Raw genomic sequence first — 25,667 nt, 5'->3', positions numbered from 1 at the left:
GGGTAATGCAGGGATAAGGCTATTTTAATATATGCACTAATGCAAATGGACACTACTGGTTATGCTCAGAGGATCACACTATCAATAAACTACAGTTCAATCTTTATTGAGCTGAATTATTGATCTACATGATAACTGTAACAATCAACATTTCATAATGCAATCTGATTAACTCTTCATTCTTTGAGGCTGACTTATAGAAGTAGAAACTATTCTACTGGTCGTTATAGTTAGTTTTTTTTAATCAATGGGTGAAAAGGGTATAACCCCACATAGCCTGGTTCCTCTCTAGGTTTCTTCCTAGTTTTTGGCCTTTCTAGGGAGTTTTTCCTAGCCACCGTGCTTCTACACCTGCATTGCTTGCTGTTTGGGGTTTTAGGTTGGTTTCTGTACAGCACTTTGAGATATCAGCTGATGTACGAAGGGCTATATAAATACATTTGATTTGATTTGATTTTGAACCCTTTTTCTTGTCTTTCTCTTCGTCTCTCCCTCTTTCTCCAGGACCGTCTGTTCTTTGTGATGGAGTATGTAAATGGAGGAGACCTGATGTTTCAGATCCAGCGATCCAGGAAGTTTGACGAGACGCGCTCTCGCTTCTATGCTGCTGAAGTCACCTCTGCCCTCATGTTTCTTCACCAACATGGAGTAATCTACAGGTAACACACACACACACACACACACACTTGTTACGGACATCACGCTGCTTGTTTAGTGAGTGCCACTTCCCCCTTATTCAACTCATACATGGCAGGAACTTGGAACCTCCTCTACTTTACTAACACACTTGACCGCCCTCCTTGACAACATTCCAACAGGTTGACCACCCAAAAGTTACCGATTGGATAGCTCTATCCGTGACATTTCAAGATAGCTGTGGAGCGATCTTAGGATACTTTCTTAACTTTGTTAAACACGTACACAGAAATACACACGCACACAAATAAACACACACAGAAATGCACACTCATGGGCGAACACACACACACACACACACACACACACACACACACACACACACACACACACACACACACACACACACACACACACACACACACACACACACTAGAATCTATGTTAGCAGTAGCACCTAATAACATTGTTTTCAGTATACAGATAAACTTAACCTGACTCTAAGGCCCTAACCCTCAGTATATCATAAAGCTGTCGAAACAGGACAGACTGATCTGGAGCCAAACTAATAATAACAGATAGTATTTCATAAAGCTATTGAAACAGAACAGACTGATCTGGAGCCAAACTAATAATAACAGATAGTATATCATAAAGCTATTGAAACAGAACAGACTGATCTGGGGCCAGGCTAATAATAACAGACAGTACATCCTAAAGCTATCCAAGTAGGACAGACTGATCTGGAGCCAGGCTAATAATATCAGACACTATATCATAAAGCTATCCAAGCAGAACAGACTGATCTGTGGTCAGGCTAATAATAACAGACACTATATCATAAAGCTATCCAAGCAGAACAGACTGATCTGTGGTCAGGCTAATAATAACAGACACTATATCATAAAGCTATCCAAGCAGAACAGACTGATCTGTGGTCAGGCTAATAATAACAGACACTATATCATAAAGCTATCCCGTTATTTCAACATACCAATTCTATTATGTCACATAATCAACCCAGTGAAACTCAAATTAAACTTAATGGCGTCACTGTATATTAATTGAGACAAGGATATCCCTGCCGGCCAACCCTTCCCTAACCCGGACGACGCTTGGCCAATTGTGCACCGCCCCATGGGCTTCCCGGTCGCGGCCGGCTGCGACAGAGCCTGGGCTCAAACCCAGCGTCTCTGGTGTCACAGCTAGCACTGCGATGCAGTGCCTTAGACCTCTGCGCCACCTGGGATGCCAAACTATCTATTTTCTACCACTGCCAGTCACAGAATCATTGTCAGCCGATAGCAAAACAAACTGCCAGAATGCGTCTTTGTGGCAAATCATAACATCATTGTAACAAATCATTCAATCCAAATGTATGTGTTTTTCATAATAAAACAGTATTTGATGTACAGTCCAGATTTCGGTGTCACACTAACTTTGGGATCAGGGGCCATATGTACTAAACATCTCAAAGTATCAGATAAAACTGATCAGCACTCCTCTGAGATGCTTGATACATACTGACCTAGGTATTAGGGAGTCCAAAGCGAATTGAACTGGGTCTAAGTTGTTACAGGTGTGTGTTGTGTGTTGTTCTGCCCAGTAACGGGGCCCTGCAGGCTGTGTTTATGCCAGGTTGTTTACAGCTAGGGTTGATTTATTCTGTTTCTGGCGCTCCGTTTATCCTCTCATCTCACTGTTGTTTACCACACACAAATCCTGACTCTCTCTGGGCTACACAACTATGTTGTCCCCACGGAAAGTAAATCTCTCTCCCTTTCTGGTAGCTATCAGTCTGCAACACGTAGGCCCAGCTTTAAAAAATCCACCTCCTACAGTACATGGTTTTCTGGAGTTCCTCTGCCGTCTTCGCAGTCTTCTAAGTGCACCTCTTGACCTGAGGACAAACCTGTGGTTGGAGTTGGGAGTCTGAAACCCACCCAGTACATTTTCTCTCTGTTTTCCTCAACCAACCTGACCTAACAGGAAAAGTCCCATTTAGTGAATGAATGCTTGGTCTACGCCTCTCTTCCTGAACTTAGTCACTCTGAGAGCTAAAGGAAACAGCTAGGCTCCGATGGAAATAAGGTCAACACTTCCTGGGTCAATCTGATGTTCTTTTAGAATCTTAGCTAGCCTATACTGCACAGGCATGTACTGTGTCTCGGGACCTTGGTCCAGTAAGGAACTAGCTGTGACACACTGTGTCTGTGATGGAGTTTGTACCAAACAAGCATGTGATCACTCACGAGGAGCCATGTTGGATTGAATCGTTGTTACTTAAGCTTGTCAATTGGGAGCGTATTCAGTATGCAAGCCTTTCTGTTTTTTTTCACTCATTCACCCACGAACTCACTCACTCCCTCTAAAATAAATATTTAATGTTCCATACTCTCATTCACAAATGTTATTTGACCTAGGTATTGGTCAGTGTCCCTCTCTGATTCAGACAATAAGAGATACAGTCTTCTGTTTAGTCTGCAGCTCCAGGAGTTATGATTTAGTGTCCTCTTAGAGTGAATGACCTGCATAACATCAGGCCAACCGACAAACAATGCTATAAATCAGTCTCCATACACTGAATGTGCAGTGCGGGTAGGTATTATTTAGTATTGGTTTCATGTGGTAGCTGATACTGTACACTCAAAGCTACTTTGACCCCTTGGTTACCGGGTAGATTCATGTTGTTGTGTCACCTACAGGCAGTCTGCTAAGTAGGACGCAGGCTCGGAAGCAGGAAGTGATCAAACAGTGGGAATTGTGTTGGCTTAAATCAAAAGAATAATGGTTAATAGAATGGAATGAATTTCTGGCTAAGTACTGTAGGTTATCTTTCTCTCTCCATTTCTACCCTCTCTCTCTCTCTCTCTCTCTCTCTCTCTCTCTCTCTCTTCAATTTAATTCAATTCAATTCAAGGGCTTTATTGGCATAGGAAACATGTGTTAACATTGCCAAAGCAAGTGAGGTAGATAATATATAAAGTGAATATATAAAGTGAAATAAACAATAAAAATGAACAGTAAACATTACACATACAGAAGTTTCAAAACAATAAAGACATTACAAATGTCATATTATATACATATACAGTGTTTTAACAATGTACAAATGGTAAAGGACACAAGATAAAATAAATAAGCATAAATATGGGTTGTATTTACAATGGTGTGTGTTCTTCACTGGTTGCCCTTTTCTCGTGGCAACAGGTCACAAATCTTGCTGCTGTGATGGCACACTGTGGAATTTCAGTTTTTCAAAATTGGATTTGTTTTCAAATTCTTTGTGAATCTGTGTAAATTGAGGGAAATATGTCTCTCTAATTTGGTCATACATTGGGCAGGAGGTTAGGAAGTGCATCTCAGTTTCCACCTCATTTTGTGGGTAGTGAGCACATAGCCGGTCTTCTCTTGAGAGCCATGTCTGCCTACGGTGGCCTTTCTCAATAGCAAGGCTATGCCCACTGAGTCTGTACATAGTCAAAGCTTTCCTTAATTTTGGGTCAGTCACCGTGGTCAGGTATTCTGCCGCTGTGTACTCTCTGTGTAGGGCCAAATAGCATTCTAGTTTGCTCTGTTTTTCTCTCTCTCGTATGGTCTGAATGACTCTTTATTTTAGGGTTTATTACTAATCACAGGGAGCATGTTGTAGCTTTAAAGGTCAACTCAGCGATGCACAAAGAAAATGGCAGTAATGTATTTGTTCATTCGCTGTAGAGCTCTGGAAGTGGGCCCTTAGTCTGTTACTTCCATAGAGTAGTTCTTGTGAGCCCTTGACGATGTTGAAATAGCTTTCTGATTTCCAGGTAAGGCTATTGTATTCTGTCAGTGTATTTCGCTTTGTTTGGACTGGGCAAATCAATGAAATCAGTGAGAACCAGGATGTGATGCATGTTTGGACTGGGCAAATCAATGAAATCAGTGAGAACCAGGATGTGATGCATGTTTGGACTGGGCAAATCAATTAAATCAGTGAGAACCAGGATGTGATGCATGTTTGGACTGGGCAAATCAATGAAATCAGTGAGAACCAGGATGTGATGCATGTTTGGACTGGGCAAATCAATGAAATCAGTGAGAACCAGGATGTGATGCATGTTTGCATGTGAGGTCTAACGTGTTTAAAGTAGTGTCACATACTTCACCTGAGTTGACTCAGCCTAGCCTCTCTGTGACCTGTTGAACACACCAACCAAGAATACAGACAACCCTTTCTGGAACACTCTGTGCAGTCGGTACCCCCCCCACACACACACCTCTGAGAGAGAAAATAAAACAGTGGCTAGGTTTTGTTAGAGACAGTAGCAGTTTGATCTGTTAGTGTTGTGGGACAAGTCTGGACTGGCTTGCAGTTAACTGGTAGAGGCATGTATGTCACTGTAGATAGGGAGAGAGGAGAGGAGAGGAGAGGAGAGGAGAGGAGAGGAGAGGAGAGGGAGAGGAAGAGGAAGAGGAAGAGGAAGAGGAAGGAGAGAGGAAGAGGAAGAGGAAGGAGAGGGAGAGGAGAGGGAGGGAGAGGGAGAGAGGGAGAGGGAGAGGGAGAGGAGAGGAGAGGGAGAGGAGAGGAGAGGAGAGGAGAGGAGAGGAGAGGAGAGGAGAGGAGAGGAGAGGAGAGGAGAGGAGAGGGAGAGGAAGAGGAAGAGGAAGAGAGGGGTATGGAGGGGAGGGAGGCAGTAAGCCACTGTAGATAGGGAGGGGAGGGATTTTATGTATAGAGGAGTCTATCACCAGGCTTTCTGTCCGTCCTCCTTGCTCTGCACAAGCTCACCTGAGACTGGAGACCCTATGGGCGGCATTCACAACAGAGCACGGCACAATACACACACAATCATACTCACATGCACCACAAAGGCATGTATACACCCACATACTGTGTACATGCTCAGTTCACATGCACACTCATACACCTCTAAACTTATGAACCTAAATATAAACATGCTGTGCATACATACAAACATTCCACCCAAGTGTGACATGCATGCTGTGAAATAAAGAGGCATTTAAAGCTACCCCAGATATGATACTACAGTAACCCCCGTATTCCTCTTCTCCATGACCTCTGTGTCCTTTTGACCTCTCTGTGACCTTTCTTTATTCAGATACCTCCTCAGATTCTTCTAATTTCTACCAGATTTCTATCCCTCTTCATCTTTCTCTCTTTCTCCCTCTCCTTCACCCACCCTATGTCCATTGCTATGTCAATGGGAGGTTTTCTGAAAACAAGATTGTCATTTTTCTACCAACTCCAATAGTTAGTGTATCTAAAGGAAAACAGCCCACATTCTGTCTATGGCCTCCATTGATTATCTGTGTGTGTTAGCTTAGGAATGTATTTTTATTTTTTATTTAACCTTTATTTAACCTATTTAACTAAGTCAGTTAAGAACAAATTCTTATTTACGATAACGGCCTACCAAAAGGCAAAAGTGTAACGTTCGTCGTAGGTGGAAGAAGAGGAGGACCAATGCGCAGCGTGGTAAGTGTCCATATTCTTTAATAAAGTAATTGAACACTGAAAACAAAACAATAAAACAACAGTCCTGTATGGTGCTGAAAAAACACTGGACAGAAAACAATCACCCACGAAACGAGTCACTGAGTAAGAACACTGAGAGAATATTTGGCATTGTGTCTGTTCACTGAGTAAGAACACTGAGAGAATATTTGGCATTGTGTCTGTTCACTGAGTAAGAACACTGAGAGAATATTTGGCATTGTGTCTGTTCACTGAGTAAGAACACTGAGAGAATATTTGGCATTGTGTCTGTTCACTGAGTAAGAACACTGAGAGAATATTTGGCATTGTGTCTGTTCACTGAGTAAGAACACTGAGAGAATATTTGGCATTGTGTCTGTTCACTGAGTAAGAACACTGAGAGAATATTTGGCATTGTGTCTGTTCACTGAGTAAGAACACTGAGAGAATATTTGGCATTGTGTCTGTTCACTGAGTAAGAACACTGAGAGAATATTTGGCATTGTGTCTGTTCACTGAGTAAGAACACTGAGAGAATATTTGGCATTGTGTCTGTTCACTGAGTAAGAACACAGAGAATATTTGGCATTGTGTCTGTTCACTGAGTAAGAACACTGTGTAACGATCAAACAGTGGTGAAGTAAGGTGAGGACCAAAGCGCAGCGTGGTAAGTGTTCATATTTTTTATAAAGTAACTGAACACTGAAGTCCCGTAAGGTGAATGGAAAAAACACTAAACAGGAAATAATCACCCACAAAACACAGGTGGGAAAAGGCTACCTAAGTATGATTCTCAATCAGAGACAACTAACGACACCTGCCTCTGATTGAGAACCATACCAGGCCAAACGCAAAACACAACATAGAAAAACGAACATAGACAACCCACCCCAACTCACGCCCTGACCAACCTAAAACAAAGACATATCAAAAAATCTAAGGTCAGAACGTCCTGCTGCGGGGACGGGAGCTAGGATAAAGAAAATATATATAGGTCAAACACACATCATGACAAGAGAGACACCACAACACTACATAAAAACCTAAGAGACCTAAGACAACAACATAGCATGGCAGCAACACATGACAACACAGCATGGTAGCAACACCACATGACAACAACATGGTAGCAACACAACATGGTAGCAGCACAAAACATGGTACAAACATTGTTGTGCAAAGATAACGGCACAAAGGGCAAGAAGGTAGAGACAACAATACATCACGCGAAGCAGCCACAACTGTCAGTAAGAGTGTCCATGATTGAGTCTTTAAATGAAGAGATGGAGATAAAACTGTCCAGCTTGAGTGTTTGTTGCAGCTCGTTCCAGTCACTAGCTACAGTAAACTGAAAAAAGGAGCGACCCAGGGACATGTGCTTTGGGGATCTTTAACAGAATGTGACTGGCAGAACGGGTGTTGTATGTGGAGGATGAGGGCTGCAGTTGACATCTCAGATAGGGGGGAGTGAGGCCTAAGAGGGTTTTATAAATAAGCATCAACCAGTGGGACTTGCGACGGGTAAACTGAGATTACCAGTTTACAGAGGAGTATACAATGCAGTGATGTGTCCTATAAGGAGCATTAGTGGCTAATCTGATGGCCGAATGGTAAAGAACATCTAGCCGCTCGAGAGAACCCTTACATACCGATCTATAAATTATGTCTCCGTAATCTAGCATGGGTAGGATGATCATCTGAATCAGGGTTAGTTTGGCAGCTGGAGTGAAAGAGGAGCGATAGAGGTAACCAAGTTTAGATGTAACTTTAGCCTGCAGCTTTGATATGTGCTGAGAGAAGGACAGTGTACTGTCTAGCCATACTCCCAAGTACTTGTATGAGGTGACTACCTCAAGCTCTAAAACCTCAGAGGTAGTAATAACACCTGTGGGGAGAGGGGCATTCTTCTTAACAAACCACATGACTTTTGTTTTGGAGGTGTTCAGAACAAGGTTATGGGGAGATAAACTTGTTGGACACTAAGAAAGCTTTGTTTTAAATAATTTAACACAACATTCGGGGAGGGGCTAGCTGAGTATAAGACTGCATCATCTGCATATAAAGGGATGAGAGAGCTTCCTACTGCCTGAGCTATGTTGTTGGTGTAAATTAAGAGTGTTGGGCCTAGGATCAAGCCTTGGGGTACTTCCTTGGTGACAGGCAGTGGCTGAGACAGCAGATTTTCTGACTTTATACACTGCACTCTTTGAGAGAGGTAGTTAGCCAACCAGCCCAAAGTGTCACGACTTCGCCGAAGTCGGTTCCTCTCCTTGTTCGGGCGGCACTCGGCGTTGCCGGTCTTCTAGCCATCATCAATCCACTTTTCATTTTCCTTTTGTTTTGTCTTGTCTTCCCATACACCTGGTCTCAATTCCCTCATTACATGTTGTTTATTTACCCTCTGTTCCTCCCATGTCTTTGTGCGGAATTGTTTATTGTAAGTGCATGTGCACGTTTTCTCTGGTGCGCGACGGGTTTTGTATCCATTTGTTTGTTGTTCTGGTTTCCAGTGGTTTTATGAATAAAACTGCTCCGTTGATTACCCAGTTTTGCTCTCCAGCGCCTGACTTCCCTGCCACCAGTTACGCACTCCCTTACACTAAGACCCCTCAGAGACACCAAATTCTCATTATCCGGCCCACAAGAATGGAATGGTCTACCGTATCAAAATCTTTGGCCAAGTCAATAAAAATAACTACACATTACTTAGAATCAAGGGCAATGGTGACATCATTGAGGACCTTTAAGGTTGCAGTGACACATCCATAATCTGAGTGGAAACCAGATTGCATACCAGAGAGAATACTATAGACATCAAGAAAGCCAGTCAGTTGATTATTGACACGTTTTTCAAACACTTTTGATAAACAGAGCAAAATAGAAATAGGTCTATAAAAGTTAGGATCAGCTTGATCTCCCACTTTAAATAAAGGACGAGCCGTGGCTGCCTTCCAAGAAATGGGAACCTCCCCAGAAAGGAGAGACGGGTTAAAAATGTGGGAGATAGGCTTGGCAATGATAGGGTCAGCAACCTTAAAGAAGAAAGGGTCTACAACATCTGACCCAGATGTTTTTTGGGGACAAGTTTAAGGAGATCCTTTAGCACTTTGGACTCAGTGACTGCCTGGAGGGAGAAATTTGTAGCGGGGCAGGGGAAAAAGAGGGAGAAGCATCAGGGATAGTTACATTAGAATGTGTGGGAGAGGAGGAAATGTTGGATGGGCAAGGAGGCATGGCTGAGTCAAATAAGAATCTTGACTTAATGAAGGGGTGATTAAACAGCACAGCCATGTGCTTCTTGTCAGTAACAACCACATCATCAACATTAAGGGACACAGGCAGCTGTGAGGAGGCGGGTTTATTCTCCAGGTCTTTAACTGTTTTCCAGAACTTCTTGGTGTTAGACCCACAGAGAAAGAACTGCTCCTTAGCGTAACTAATTTTAGCCTTCCGGATAGCCTGAGTGTACTTATTTCTCATTTGCCTGAACGATAGCCAGTCAGCCTGAATATGCGTGTGCCAAGCCTTTTGCCAAATGCAATTCTTGAGGTGGCGTAACTCTGCATGATCACGGTTGAACCAGGGGCTGAACCTGTTTTTAATTCTCATTTTCTTTATGGGAGCATGTTTGTTAAAACAATACCATTGAAAATATCAAAAAATTAGGTCCAAGAGTCTTCGACAGAGGGGATCAAAGCTGATTCTATACCATTTTACAGAGGCCAGTTCATGAATGAAGGTTTGCTCATTAAAGCTATATAGCAAGCATCTATGACAAAAACAGGCTGTAAAACAGTGACCACTAAGGTCATTACAGAAAACACCAGACTAATACCTATTAGGATTATTTGTGAGGATAACATCGAGGAGAGTAGCCTTTTCTGGGTGTTTGGTGTCCTACCTCAGTAATGACCAACACATCTGGATTGGAGCTGTGAACCTACACTTTCAATTGATACATTTTAGCTAATAAGCTTCTAGTGTTAGCATGCAGAAAAACCAGGCTATTACAAGAGCAGAAATCAGTGAAGCAGATATGAGAGCACAAGTCAGAATTGGGATCAGCAACAGTATGGGCCAGGGTGTACATGCATGTTTCCAGATATCATCAGCAGTAATACAATCAGGGCACGGCAGAGTCGTGTCTACTGTGTTCAAAGCTATTCTCACAATGTCTCTTTTACAAATCAAATGACGTTGTATTGGTCACATGCACTGAATTCAACAGGTGTAGACTTTACAGTGAAATGCTTACTTAGGAGCCCATTCCCAACAATGCAGTTAAAAAGGAAGACAAATATTTGCTAAATAAAAAAGGAAATAGTAACACAAAAACAACAATAACAAGGCTATGTTGAAGGAGTACCAGGACTGAGTCAATGTGCAGGGAAATGAGGTTGTTGAGGTAATTGAGGTAATACTGCATGTACATGTGGGTAGGATATCCTGCCATAACCTGCATTTCAAAGCATTTCATGGTTACAGAAGTAAGTGCTACTGGGCAGCAGTAATTTAGACAGGCCATCTTGGCATTCTTTGGCACAGGGACTTATGCTGGTTTGCTTGAAATATGTAGGTATTACAGACTGGGTCAGAGAGAGGTTGAAAATGTCAGTGAAGACACTTGCCATTTGGTCAGTGGTCATTTGGTCATCTGGCCCTGCGGCCTTATGAATGTTTTTTTTTGTTTTTTTTGTTTATCCTGTGTCTTATCCCGTGTAAATAGCTAATTTTTTCATATATATTTAAATCTCACTTTCTATCTACAAATGAAATGTACTTTCCTGGAACCCGCTTCACCCAATGTGGTACCGATCTGCTATTTTTATTCCTTATAACTGGAACTTCCATCAGGAGCTAGCCAGCTAACTAGCTACTAGTCTTTGTTAGCCACGGCTAGCGGTCTTCACCTTTAGCTCGGACAACACCTGACAGTCTGCACAGCGCGGTATCAACCCAGAGCACATCGGATTGCTTCTCTCTACTACATCACCGGATTCCTGACGCTCTGGATCATTACACCGGATCATCGCAACTAGCTAGCTGCTACCGAGTGGTTACTGTTAGCTAATGCCTCTGTCCTGAAGCAAACACCAGTTATCCTTGAGCTATCCTCGAGCTAGGCCTAATATACCAGCTAATTCTAGGGGTACAATACTTCTTTTGCCAATTAGCCTGGACCCTTTTTGTCGACACGGAGCACCTCCGATCCATCACGACTGGTCTGCCTTTGTAATCTCCCAATGTGGTCACAACAGGCTGAAGACCCATATTATTATCCCCGGCCCACTATCTTTCTGAATGCCATGTCTCCTGCTCGCCTAGCATAGTAGTGAAATTTGAACGGCTCCCTAACTCACCTATTGCTGCTCATTGGACCCTATGATGACTCGGCTACACAGCTGATGCCCCCTGGACTGTTTCAATAACACAGTACCTCATTATGTTTACCTGTCAGCCCCAGCCTCGAACTCAGGTCCTGTATGTACCTAAACGACCTGCTCTGCCCATTCATCACCTGTTACTCGTTGTTGTCTTAGCTCTCCCGTTCAACACCTGTGATTGCTTTATGCCTCTCACTAATGTCAATATGCCTTGTCTACTGCTGTCTCGGCTAGTTCTTATTGTTTTATTTCACTGTAGAGCCCTCAGTCCCGCTTAACATGCCATAGATAGCTCTATTTTGCCACCCCGCACACATGCAGAGACCTTACCTGGCTTAACTGGTGCCTCCAGAGACAAAACCTCTCTCATTGTCACGCCCAGGTTTACCTCCACTGTACTCACATCCTACCATACCCTTGTCTGTACATTATGCGCTGAATATATTCTACCACGCCTAGAAATTTGCTCCTTTTATTTTCTGTTCCCAACGCATTAGACGACCAATTCTTATAGCCTTTAGCTGTACCATTATCAAACTCCTCCTCTGTTCCTCTGGTGATTTAGAGGTTAATCCAGGCCCTGCAGCCCCCAGCATTACACCTATTCCCCAGGCCCTCTCATTTGTTGACTTCTGTAACCGTAAAAGCTGTGGTTTCATGCATGTTAACATCAGAAGCCTACACCCTAAGATTGTTTCATTCACTGCTTTAGCACACTCCGCCAACTAAGATGTCCTAGCCGTGTCTGAATCCTGGCTTAGGAAGGCCACCAAAAATTCTAACATTTCCATCCCCAACTACAACATTTTCCGCCAAGATAGAACTGCCAAAGGGGGCGAAGTTGCAATCTAATGCAGAGATAGTCTGCAGAGTTCTTTTATGCTATCCAGGTCTGTGCCCAAACGGTTTGAGCTTCTACTTTTAAAAATCCCTCACTGTTGCCGCTTGTTATAGACCCACCTCAGCCCCCAGCTGTGCGCTGGACACCATATGTGAATTGATTGCCCCCCATTTATCTTCAGAGTTCGTACTGTTAGGTGACCTAAACTGGGATATGCTTAACACCCCGGCCATCCTACAATCTAAGCTAGATGCCCCCAATCTCACACAAATGATCAATGAACCTACCTGGTACAACCCTAAATACGTAAACACGGGCACCCTCATAGATATCATCCTGACCAGCCTGTCCTCTAAATACTCCTCTGCTGTCTTCAACCAGGATCTCAGCCTCATTGCCTGCATCCGTAATGGGTCCGCGGTCAAACGACTACCCATCATCACTGTCAAAAGCACCCTAAAACACTTCAGCAAGCAGGCCTTTCTAATCAACCTGGCCCGGGTATCCTGGAAGGATATTGACCTCATCTCGTCAGTAGAGGATGCCTGGTTATTCTTTAAAGGTGCTTTCCTCACCATCTTAAATAAGCAAACCCCATTCAAAAATGTTGAACTAAGAACAGATATAGCCCTTTGTTCACTCCAGACTTGACCGTCCTGTGGCGTACTGCATTAGCATCAAAAGGGAAGTTAGGAACCAATATACACAGTCAGTTAGGAAAGCAAAGGCTAGATTTTTCAAAAAGAAATTTGCATCCTGTATCACAAATTCAAAAAGTTTTGGGACACTGTAAAGTCCATGGAGAATAAGAGCACCCCCTCCCAGCTGCCCACTGAACTGAGGCTAGGAAACACTGTCACCACTGATAAATCTACGATAATCGATCATTTCAATAAGCATTTTTCTACGGCTGGCCATGCTTTCCACCTGGCTACCCCTACCCCGGCCAACAGCTCTGCACCCCCTGCAGAAACTTGACCCCCCCTTGCTTCTCCTTCACCCAAATTGAGATAGCTGATGTTCTGAAAGAGCTGAAAAATCTGGACCCCTACAAATCAGCTGGGCTAGACTATCTGGTCCCTGTCTTTCTAAAATTATCCGCCGCAATTGTCGCAACCCATATTACTAGCCTATTCAACCTCTCTAGTGTATCGTCTGAGATCGCTAAAGATTGGAAATCTGCTGTGGTCATCCCCCTCTTCAAAGGGGGTGGCACCCCTGACCCAAACTGTTACAAACCTATATCTATCCTGCACTGCCTTTCTAATGTCTTCGAAAACAGATCACCGAATCACCGAAACCATTTTGAATCCATCCGTACCTTCTCCGCTATGCAATCTGGTTTCCGAGCTGGTCATGGGTGCACCTCAGCCACGCTCAAGGTCCTAAACGATATCATAACCGCCATCGTTAAAAGACAGTACTGTGCAGGCGACTTGGCCAAGGCTTTCAACTCTGTCAATCACCGCATTCTTATCTGCAGACTCAACAGCCTTGGTTTCTCAAATGACTGCCTCGCCTGGTTCACCTAATTCTGAGATAGAGTTCAGTGTGTCAAATTGGAGGGCCTGTTGTCTGGACCTCTGGCAGTCTCTATGGGAGAGCCAAAGGGTTAAATTCTCGAGCCGACTCTTTTCTCTGTACATATCAATGTGGTCGCTCTTATGGCTGGTGTTTCTCTGATCCACCTCTACGCAGACGACACCATTCTGTATACTTCTGGCCATTCTTTGGACACTTAACAAACCTCCAGACAAGCCATACAACACTCCTTCCGTGGCCTCAAATTGCTCTTAAATGCTAGTAAAACTAAATGCATGCTCTTCAACCGATCGCTGCCCACATCTGTCCGCCCGACTACCATCACTACTCTGTATGGTTCTGACTTATAATATGTGGACAACTACAAATACCCAGGTGTCTGGTTAGACTGTAAACTCTCCTTCCAGACTCACAATATCAGAATTGGCATCTGATTTCGGAAAAAAAGCCTCCTTCACTCACGCTGCCAAACATACCCTCGTAAAACTGACTATCCTGCCGATCCTTGACTTCAGCGATGTCATTTCTAAAATAGCCTCCAACACTCTATTCAGCAAATTGGAGTCTATCACAGTGTCATCCGTTTTGTCACCAAAGCCCCATATACTACCCACCACTGGATGCTCTCGTTGCCTGGCCCTCGCTTCATATTCGTCGCCAAACCCACTGGCTCCAGGTCATCTATAAGTATTAGCTAGATAAAGCCCCGCCTTATCTCAGCTCACTGGTCACCATAGCAACATCTGCCCATGTCATGCACTCCAGCATGTATATTTCACTGGTACTCCCCAAAGCCAACTCCTCCTTTGGCTGCCTTTCCTTCCAGTTCTCTGCTGCCAATGACTGGAACGAATCGTATAAATCACTGAGCAGCAGCCTGAGCAGCTTACCGATCACTGCACCTGTACCCAGCTCACCTGTAAATAGCCCACCCAAATACCTCATCCCCATATTGTTATTTATTTTTGCTCTTTTGCATCCCAGTATCCCTACATGCACTTCATCATCTGCACATCTATCACTCCAGTGTAAATGCTAAATTGTAATCATTTCGCCACTATGGCCTATTTCTTGCCTTACCTCCCTAATCTTACTACATTTTCACACACTGTATATAGATTTTTCTATTGTGTTATTGACTGTACATTTGTTTATCCCATGTGTAACTCTGTGTTGTTTTGTTTTTGTCGCACTACTTTGCTTTATCTTGGCCAGGTCGCAGTTGTAAATGAGAACTTGTTCTCAACTGACCTACCTGGTTAACTAAAGGTGAAATATAAAATAAAATAATTGTTTTAACCTGTTTAAAGGTCTTACTCATATCGGCTACGGAGAATTTGATCATACAGTCCTTTAGAACAACTGGTGCTCTTATGTGTGGTTCAGTTTCGCTTGCCTCGACGCGAGCATAGAAGACATTTAGCTCATCTGGTAATCCCGCGTCACTGGGCAGCTCTCGGCTGAGCTGGGTAGCTGGGCAGCTCTCCGACGAGCATTAGAGCCGGTGTAGTAGGATTCGATCTTAGTCCTGTATTGACGCTTTGCCTGTTTGATGGTTCGTTGGAAGGCGTAGCCGGATTTCTTATAAGCTTCCGGATCAGTGTCTTGCTCCTTAAAAGTAGCAGCTCTACCCTTTAGCTCTGTACAGATGTTTCCAGTAATCTTCTGGTTGGGATATGTACGTATGGTCACTGTGGGAACAATGTCATTGATGCACTTATTAATGAAGCCGGTGACTGATGTGGTAAACTCCTCAATGCCATTGAATGAATCCCGGAACAGTCCTTTGGCTTAAGGTCCACTTCATCGCACTGATTCCAAATTGAGCGGGTCATTGATACTTCCTTTTTGAGTTTTTGTAAGCAGGAATCAGGAGGATAGAGTTATGGTCAGATTTGCCAAATGGAGGGCGGGAGAGAGCTTTGTATGCATCTGTGTGTGGAGTAGATGTGATCTAGATTTGTTATCCCTCTATTTGCACTGGTGACATGCTTGTGGAAATGAGGTAAAACGGATTTCATTTTTGCTGCATTAAAATCACTGGCCAGTAGGAGCACCATCTCTGGATGAGTATTTTATTATGTGCTTATGGCCCTACACAGCGCGTTGAGTGCTGTCTAAGAGCCAACATTGGTTTGTGGTAGTAAATAGACAGCTTACCGGACTCAGCCATGACTCTGAGAAGCAAAGTGTATTACAGTTTTTAATGTCCTGTTGATACTGTAGGATAGTCTCGAATGGAGCTTGTCCAGTTAGACTCCAGCGATTGTACATTCTTCAATAGAACTGAGAGACACCATGGCTCATTAGGGTCTTCTTCAAGTGTTGGGTATTAGGGCCTGGTCCGGGATAATCAATTTGTCTTTCGCCTTCGGCTCATTGAAGAAGTGATCGCCCAAATCGAGGTTAGTGATAGCTTTTCTGACGCTTAGAAGCTCTTTTCTAAAAATACACAAAATACCAGTCAGGAGCCTGTAAAATGGCTGCCATTCCCTCCGGTGCCATTTTAGAACTTCTTGAATATTGACTTATTCACTATTGATCATGGGCTGGTACCTGGTTACTAATAGATCATTATAGTGTGTGTGTGTGTGTGTGTGTGTGTGTGTGTGTGTGTGTGTGTGTGTGTGTGTGTGTGTGTGTGTGTGTGTGTGTGTGTGTGTGTGTGTGTGTGTGTGTGTGTGTGTGTGTGTGTGTGTGTGTGTGTGTGTGTGTGTGTATATGTGTGCGTCTGCGTGTGTGTGTGTCTGTGTGTGTGCATGTGTGTTTCTGTCTTTTAAATGGGGAGCTCATTTGAAGCAGAGGGAGGGATGTTAGCTGTCAGAGCACTTAGGGTTAGTGAGTACGTAGTGGAAAAATCACTCCACAAGATTAACTCGAAACACAGGAAATGCTCTCAATTGAGCCTGATTGCTGTATGTGTGTGTGCGCGTGTGTGGATGATACAACCTTTTTTCGATGTACGCGAGCGTGTGTGTGATATAACATATGTATATATATTTTTTAACTCTGTTTATTAAGTTTTACACACACACACACAGACAAGACAACACAAAGCAATATAAATAATATACTCAACTAGAAGAAAAAAAAACAAATAAATACAACTAAAAAAATAGCTTTAAAGATACCATACTTTAGACAAGTTAAACACACCAGGCAGAAGGCTACAAAGGTTAAAGGGCAATCTATAGTACAGGGACAGAGCAAACACCTCCCCATTGTTCCTGTAAGCAGTCAAGGGATAAGGGTGGAGAAATGCAACCATTCACAGACAGTCATGGACACAGACCGACCATCCACTGGACCAAAAATAAAGTTTACAATACTTTAAAATGAAAAAAAATAGAATGATTATTCATGTAGGCGTGAACAAAATGTAAAAATAACTGGGAAAAACAAGCTCACACTTCAGTCTCTGCCTGGGCAAGATGAACAAGGCATCCGCGGGTCACAATCAATAAGCACATGGACCTTAATGCCCCCAGCAAAAACACAGAGAGAAGCTCCTCCAACCCTTAAGTCACAGGGGGGTCAAATACAGACTTATTTTAGTATGAATTGGAATGCCGTCAGAGGATGGACTGTTTAAAGTAAGACCGGAATGGAGCCCAAGCCTCATTAAACAGTTTGGGGTTCCCACGTGAATTTAATTACATTTTTTCTAGTTCCAGAGAGCAGAACACATCCCTCACCCAATATTTATAAGATGGGGGAGCTGCCATCTTCCAGTTCTGTAGTATTAGCCGTCTAGCTAAAAGAGTTGTATAAGCAACAGTGTCCGACTGGATTCTTGATAGGGGGGTACCCATGGGCAGTACGCCAAAAAGGGCTGTAAGGGGAGACGGATCTATAACAGTGTCATATATATCAGAGAAACATTTAAATATTAATTCCCAGAAATCTGACAGTTTATGACAGCCCCAAAACATATGCAACAGTGTGGCTGGTTCCACTTTACATCTGACACAGGTAGGATCAAAATCAGAGAATATTCTTCCAAGTTTGGCCCCCGACCAGTGGATACGGTGAACCACCTTGAATTGAATGAGGCTGTGTCTAGTGCTAAAAGAGGACGGGTGCACCCTGTGCAGCACAGATTCCCAGGCGTCTTCCCCAAGTTCCTCCCCCAAATCCTTTTCCCATCGAGTCTTGAAAGGCACCAAAGAAGGGTTCTGTAAGTCATGAATGATTGCATACAAATCTGAAATTGCACCCCTAGGAAGCTTGTTCAACTCCAAGATGCTCTCTATAGCTGTATTCGCAGGCCTATGGGGAAATCCAGGTGTGTTAGCTCTGACAAAGTTTCTAGTCTGGAGATAGCGGAAAAAGTGGGATTGGGGAGATTGAACTTTTCCTGCAGCTGAGAAAAAGAGGCAAATGTATCATCAAAGAATAATTGGGCGATATAACATATTTTCAATGTTGCCAACATCCTGAGGAAAGGTCCTGACAGTGGTGATAGTAACTCATGTTTATTTATCATATACACAGGAGGCTGTTGAAGGGAGGACAGCACACAATAATTGCTGGAATGGAGTGAGTGGATGGGTGCCAAACACAATTAAGGTTCCACCAGCCACCTGTGGTATACTACTATGATAAAATTCTGTCTTCTTAATATCAATTTTGATCTGTTTTGCAAGCAATAATCTCAGTTGGAGTTTGTTTGTTTGAAGCGTTCTTGAACCCAAGTTTCTTGTTGTAGTTTTAATGTCAGCTTGTATTCTACTTCATTTGTCTCATGCATGTTTTAATTCATCATTACAGTGTTTCCCCTCATTTTTGTAAGCAGCGGTGGCAAAGTTAGCCAAAGAATAACTTTGCTCCATTATTTTATTTTCTAGATACTTAATAATATCTGATTTTAGTCATTTAAGTTTACATTGAAAACATTTTACCATCCCAAATGTTTTTGAACCTTAAATTATACACTGAGTGTACAAAATGTAAAGAACACCTTCCTAATACTGAGTTATTTTTTTCCCCTCAGAACAGTCTCAATGAATCTGGGCATGGACTATACAAGGTGTCGAAAGCATTCCACATGTATGCTGGCCCATGTTGACCCCAATGCTTCCCATGGTTGTGTCAAGTTGGCTGGATGTCCTTTGGGTGGTGGACCATTCTTGATACACAGGAAACTGTTGAGTGGGAAAAACCCAGCAGCATTGCAGTTCTTGACAGAAATCTGGCGCCTACTACCATACTCTGTCCCAAAGGCCTTCCCTCTAGGGAAAAATGGGTTGTGCAAGGAATTAAAGAGAGATCCTAGGGCCAGAACGTTGATAAAACTATCAACATGGTAGCATGACTGCTTCTACGTGCAAAACATTAAGCCAGTTTCACTCAGTTGGTAGAGCATGGCACTTGCAACATCAGGATTGTGGGTTTGATTACCACTAAGGCCACCCATCTGAAAATGTATAAACAAACTACTGTAAGTCGCTTTAGATAAAAGAGTCTGCAACATGGCATATTATATATTATATTATTCAACAATGACAACAGCAACACCTAGGTTATGGAAGTATTACCGTCACTCAATAAACTTCTTAAAATATCATTCCATTAGCGCTTTGAGCACCTGCTGCTACACATGGAGAGGCCACTGATGCACAGTGCTGTGCAATCAAATCATTGATCATCGTCATCATCAATTGGGCCGACTACATCAAAATGCTAATTTTAAACTTCCTGGGTAATTGGGTTGTATACATGTTTTTTGCCGCAGATAAATGAACCCCAACTAAAATACATAGAAATAGTTTTAATGGTTAGCTTGACCTTAAAGCTATACATGACTTTGTACTAAAATGTCAATTGAACACCATGTCCACGAGACATTAGGAATCAGTGGGTGCAGAGTACAGTACAGTATCTTGCAGAAACATATCTTTTTAAAGGATTTTACAACATAGTTTAGTCTCATCTAGTAAGGAGAGAGGAAGAGAGGAATAGAGAGAGAGAGAGGGAGAGAAAGAGAGAGAGGATTATTCACCTGTTCACCCCTATGGAGGGAGTTCATCCAAGTATTCTTTGCATGCTTAGTACCAAACACTTTTAGAAATTCTTGCAATGTGCAGTAGATACCAGATGTTATAACATCAGGCCATAGTTGAGATGCCATGTTCATACATAGCAGCTTGGCAGGAAAGTCTATAGCGATATTACCTGTACAAAATCAACGTTTTATGGGAATGAAGGAACCCAACTAAACCTACCACATGTCACTCCCATGGGACAGTGGATATTGTGGATATGCCTTCTGTAGGCCTCTACAACTGAACAGTTGTATAACAGCCAAATTCGCACGCACAGGCGTGCACACACATATACCCCCCCAACACACACACACCCTCCCATTTCGGGAGGCTGTTTTCGTGAAAACACCTTGGGCTGAATGGCATCTGAAAAGATGTTGACATATTTTCAGCAATCAACCATCAAACCCTGACCCGACTGGTTTCATGCTTCTCCCTGGTATCTTTCATCAGAGACCTCTTATCTTCCCTTCTGTTCCTCCCCTCCCATCATGTCCAACAGCACCCTCCATCCCTCGCTTGCTCCCCGTGATAAAGGCGAGGAGCGATGAAGAGACACACGACTGTGTGTCTGTGGAACAGCTCTTCAACTTTGCACCCCCTATCTATCTATCTATCTATCTATCTATCTATCTATCTATCTATCTATCTATCTATCTATCTATCTATCTATCTATCTATCTATCTATCTATCTATCTATCTATCTATCTATCTATCTATCTATCTATCTATCTATCTATCTATCTATCTATCTATCTATCTATCTATCTATCTATCTATCTATCTATCTATCTATCTGTCTGTCTGTCTGTCTGTCTGTCTGTCTGTCTGTCTGTCTGTCTGTCTGTCTGTCTGTCTGTCTGTCTGTCTGTCTGTCTGTCTGTCTGTCTGTCTGTCTGTCTGTCTGTCTGTCTGTCTGTCTGTCTGTCTGTCTGTCTGTCTGTCTGTCTGTCTGTCTGTCTGTCTGTCTGTCTGTGTGTGTGTGTACAGTGCCTTGCGAAAGTATTCGGCCCCCTTGAACTTTGCGACCTTTTGCCACATTTCAGGCTTCAAACATAAAGATATAAAACTGTATTTTTTTGTGAAGAATCAACAACAAGTGGGACACAATCATGAAGTGGAACGACATTTATTGGATATTTCAAACTTTTTTAACAAATCAAAAACTGAAAAATTGGGCGTGCAAAATTATTCAGCCCCCTTAAGTTAATACTTTGTAGCGCCACCTTTTGCTGCGATTACAGCTGTAAGTCGCTTGGGGTATGTCTCTATCGGTTTTGCACATAGAGAGACTGACATTTTTTCCCATTCCTCCTTGCAAAACAGCTCGAGCTCAGTGAGGTTGGATGGAGAGCATTTGTGAACAGCAGTTTTCAGTTCTTTCCACAGATTCTCGATTGGATTCAGGTCTGGACTTTGACTTGGCCATTCTAACACCTTGATATGCTTATTTTTGAACCATTCCATTGTAGATTTTGCTTTATGTTTTGGATCATTGTCTTGTTGGAAGACAAATCTCCGTCCCAGTCTCAGGTCTTTTGCAGACTCCATCAGGTTTTCTTCCAGAATGGTCCTGTATTTGGCTCCATCCATCTTCCCATCAATTTTAACCATCTTCCCTGTCCCTGCTGAAGAAAAGCAGGCCCAAACCATGATGCTGCCACCACCATGTTTGACAGTGGGGATGGTGTGTTCAGGGTGATGATCTGTGTTGTTTTTACGCCAAACATAACATTTTTCATTGTTGCCAAAAAGTTCAATTTTGGTTTCATCTGACCAGAGCACCTTCTTCCACATGTTTGGTGTGTCTCCCAGGTGGCTTGTGGCAAACTTTAAACGACACTTTTTATGGATATCTTTAAGAAATGGCTTTCTTCTTGCCACTCTTCCATAAAGGCCAGAGTTGTGCAATATACGACTGATTGTTGTCCTATGGACAGTCTCCCACCTCAGCTGTAGATCTCTGCAGTTCATCCAGAGTGATCAGGGGCCTCTTGGCTGCATCTCTGATCAGTCTTCTCCTTGTATGAGCTGAAAGTTTAGAGGGACGGCCAGGTCTTGGTAGATTTGCAGTGGTCTGATACTCCTTCCATTTCAATATTATCGTTTGCACAGTGCTCCTTGGGATGTTTAAAGCTTGGGAAATCTTTTTGTATCCAAATCCGGCTTTAAACTTCTTCACAACAGTATCTCGGACCTGCCTGGTGTGTTCCTTGTTCTTCATGATGCTCTCTGCGCTTTTAACGGACCTCTGAGACACAGTGCAGGTGCATTTATACGGAGACTTGATTGCACACAGGTGGATTGTATTTATCATCATTAGTCATTTAGGTCAACATTGGATCATTCAGAGATCCTCACTGAACTTCTGGAGAGAGTTTGCTGCACTGAAAGTAAAGGGGCTGAATAATTTTGCACGCCCAATTTTTCAGTTTTTGATTTGTTAAAAAGTTTGAAATATCCAATAAATGTCGTTCCACTTCATGATTGTGTCCCACTTGTTGTTGATTCTTCACAAAAAATACAGTTTTATATCTTTATGTTTGAAGCCTGAAATGTGACAAAAGGTCGCAAAGTTCAAGGGGGCCGAATACTTTCGCAAGGCACTGTATATACTGTATGTGTATGTCAACAGTAGCCTCCGTAGTTCCGATTGCTCCTCACAGTGCTCTTGGCCTCCATACTGGGAAAGTCCTATGCCATTGTTTCTGTTCACTGAGTAAGAACACTGAGAGAATATTTGGCATTGTGTCTGTTCACTGAGTAAGAACACTGAGAGAATATTTGGCATTGTGTCTGTTCACTGAGTAAGAACACTGAGAGAATATTTGGCATTGTGTCTGTTCACTGAGTAAGAACACTGAGAGAATATTTGGCATTGTGTCTGTTCACTGAGTAAGAACACTGAGAGAATATTTGGCATTGTGTCTGTTCACTGAGTAAGAACACTGAGAGAATATTTGGCATTGTGTCTGTTCACTGAGTAAGAACACTGAGAGAATATTTGGCATTGTGTCTGTTCACTGAGTAAGAACACTGAGAGAATATTTGGCATTGTGTCTGTTCACTGAGTAAGAACACTGAGAGAATATTTGGCATTGTGTCTGTTCACTGAGTAAGAACACTGAGAGAATATTTGGCATTGTGTCTGTTCACTGAGTAAGAACACTGAGAGAATATTTGGCATTGTGTCTGTTCACTGAGTAAGAACACTGTGTAACGATCAAACAGTGGTGAAGTAAGGTGAGGACCAAAGCGCAGCGTGGTAAGTGTTCATATTTTTTATAAAGTAACTGAACACTGAAGTCCCGTAAGGTGAATGGAAAAAACACTAAACAGGAAATAATCACCCACAAAACACAGGTGGGAAAAGGCTACCTAAGTATGATTCTCAATCAGAGACAACTAACGACACCTGCCTCTGATTGAGAACCATACCAGGCCAAACACAAAACTACAACATAGAAAAAAGAACATAGACTACCCACCCCAACTCACGCCCTGACCAAACTAAAACAAAGACATAATAAAGGAACTAAGGTCAGAACGTGACACACTGAGATTATATTTGACATTGTGTCTGTTCACTGAGTAAAAGCACTGAGTTTCCATGTCCTTTTCAATAGACTTTCTCTTACTCTTTACCCAATATATTGATGTCACAGTGATTACTTATCTTACCTGTGATCTATATTATATTCATGTTGATAGATGCTTCATATACATCACTGTAAATGTGTCCATTTCTATGCTTGTATTGGTCTGAACGAAATGTGGGATCATTCTACTGTGCTTCCTCTCTCTTTCTCTCTTCTAGTCTAGAATGTAATGTCAACCACATTCTTTATGTAGATCTCTCTCTCTACCTCGTTCTCTCTTTATCTGAGCTTTCTTTCTCTCTCTCTCCCTCCTCTCTGTATCTCCTCTCTCTTTCTGTCTCTCTCCCTCCTTCTCTCTCCATCTCCTCTCGCTTTCTGTCTCTCTCTCCATCTCTCTCTTTCTGTCTCTCCTCATGATCTTTCTCTCTCTCCTCTCCCTCTGACCTCTGTAACTGCTTCCCTCTTACCCCTAGGCCCTCATGTTGTCTCTTTGTCTCTGTCTCTCCAGGGATCTGAAACTGGATAACATTCTGCTGGATGCCCAAGGCCACTGTAAACTGGCTGACTTTGGCATGTGTAAGGAGGGGATCCTCAATGGAGTCACCACCACCACCTTCTGTGGGACCCCAGACTACATCGCTCCGGAGGTAACCCACACTTATCTGGAACAGTCTGACAGTACTCAACCACCCATTCATCTGTGACAGTACTCAATCACCCATTCATCTGGGACAGTCCTACATTACTCAACCACCCATTAATCCGGTAAAGTCTGAGAGTACTCAACCACCCATTCATCTGCGACAGTACTCAATCACCCATTCATCTGGGACAGTCCTACATTACTCAACCACCCATTAATCCGGTAAAGTCTGAGAGTACTCAACCACCCATTCATCTGCGACAGTACTCAATCACCCATTCATCTGGGACAGTCCTACATTACTCAACCACCCATTAATCCGGTAAAGTCTGAGAGTACTCAACTACCCATTCATCTGGGACAGTCTGACAGTACTCAACCACCCATTCATCTGGGACAGTTTTACAGTACTCAACCACCCATTCATCTGGGACAGTTTTACAGTACTCAACTACACATTCATCTGGGACAGTCTGACAGTACTCAACCACCCATTCATCTGGGACAGTTTTACAGTACTCAACCACCCATTCATCTGGGACAGTTTTACAGTACTCAACTACACATTCATCTGGGACAGTCTGACAGTACTCAACCACCCATTCATCTGGGACAGTTTTACAGTACTCAACCACCCATTCATCTGGGACAGTTTTACAGTACTCAACTACACATTCATCTGGGACAGTCTGACAGTACTCAACCACCCATTCATCTGGGACAGTACTCAATCACCCATTCATCTGGGACAGTCCTACATTACTCAACCACCCATTAATCAAAGTCTGGGACAACCACCCATTCATCTGAGAGTACTCAATCACCCATTCATCTGGGACATCTGACAGTACACCCATTCATCTGGGACATTCTGACAGTACTCAATCACCCATTCATCTGGGACAGTCTGACAGTACCTAACCACCCATTCATCTGTGACAGTCTGACAGTACTCAACCACCCATTCATCTGGGACAGTCTGACAGTACTCAACCACCCATTCATCTGGGACATTCTGACATTACTCAACCACACATTTATCTGGGACAGTCTGACAGTACTCAACCACCCATTCATCTGGGACAGTCTGACAGTACTCAACCACACATTTATCTGGGACAGTCTGACAGTACTCAACCACCCATTCATCTGGGACAGTCTGACAGTACTCAACCACCCATTCATCTGTGACAGTCTGACAGTACCTAACCACCCATTCATCTGGGACAGTCTGACAGTACTCAACCACCCATTCATCTGGGACAGTCTGACAGTACTCAACCACCCATTCATCTGTGACAGTCTGACAGTACCTAACCACCCATTCATCTGGGACAGTCTGACAGTACTCAACCACCCATTCATCTGTGACAGTCTGACAGTACCTAACCACCCATTCATCTGTGACAGTCTGATACTCATCTGTGACAGTCTGACAGTACTCAACCACCCATTCATCTGTGACAGTCTGACAGTACCCAACCACCCATTCATCTGGGAC

The 25,667-nt window shown here is 43.0% G+C and overlaps 1 protein-coding gene across 4 annotated transcripts in view; it reads left to right on the top strand.

Annotated features, from left to right (window-relative positions):
• The window catches only part of LOC118378942 (protein kinase C epsilon type), a 302,141-nt gene that overhangs the window by 266,121 nt on the left and 10,353 nt on the right, over positions 1-25,667 (top strand). For all 4 annotated transcript variants that reach the window (XR_008071101.1, XM_052470879.1, XM_052470873.1 and 1 more), the window contains 2 exons: positions 505-659; positions 24,032-24,170. Coding sequence is in view for 3 of the 4 variants with exons in the window: in XM_052470879.1 (XP_052326839.1) it covers positions 505-659; positions 24,032-24,170 (294 nt within the window). In the remaining variant the exon portion in view is untranslated. The remainder of the gene's footprint in view (positions 1-504; positions 660-24,031; positions 24,171-25,667) is intronic.

Source organism: Oncorhynchus keta, chromosome 2 (genome assembly GCF_023373465.1).
Source record: "Oncorhynchus keta strain PuntledgeMale-10-30-2019 chromosome 2, Oket_V2, whole genome shotgun sequence".
In the NCBI taxonomy this organism is placed as follows: Eukaryota; Metazoa; Chordata; class Actinopteri; order Salmoniformes; family Salmonidae; genus Oncorhynchus; species Oncorhynchus keta.
The sequence above is the reverse complement of the archived record's forward strand: the minus strand, read 5'-3'. Positions and strand labels throughout refer to the sequence as shown.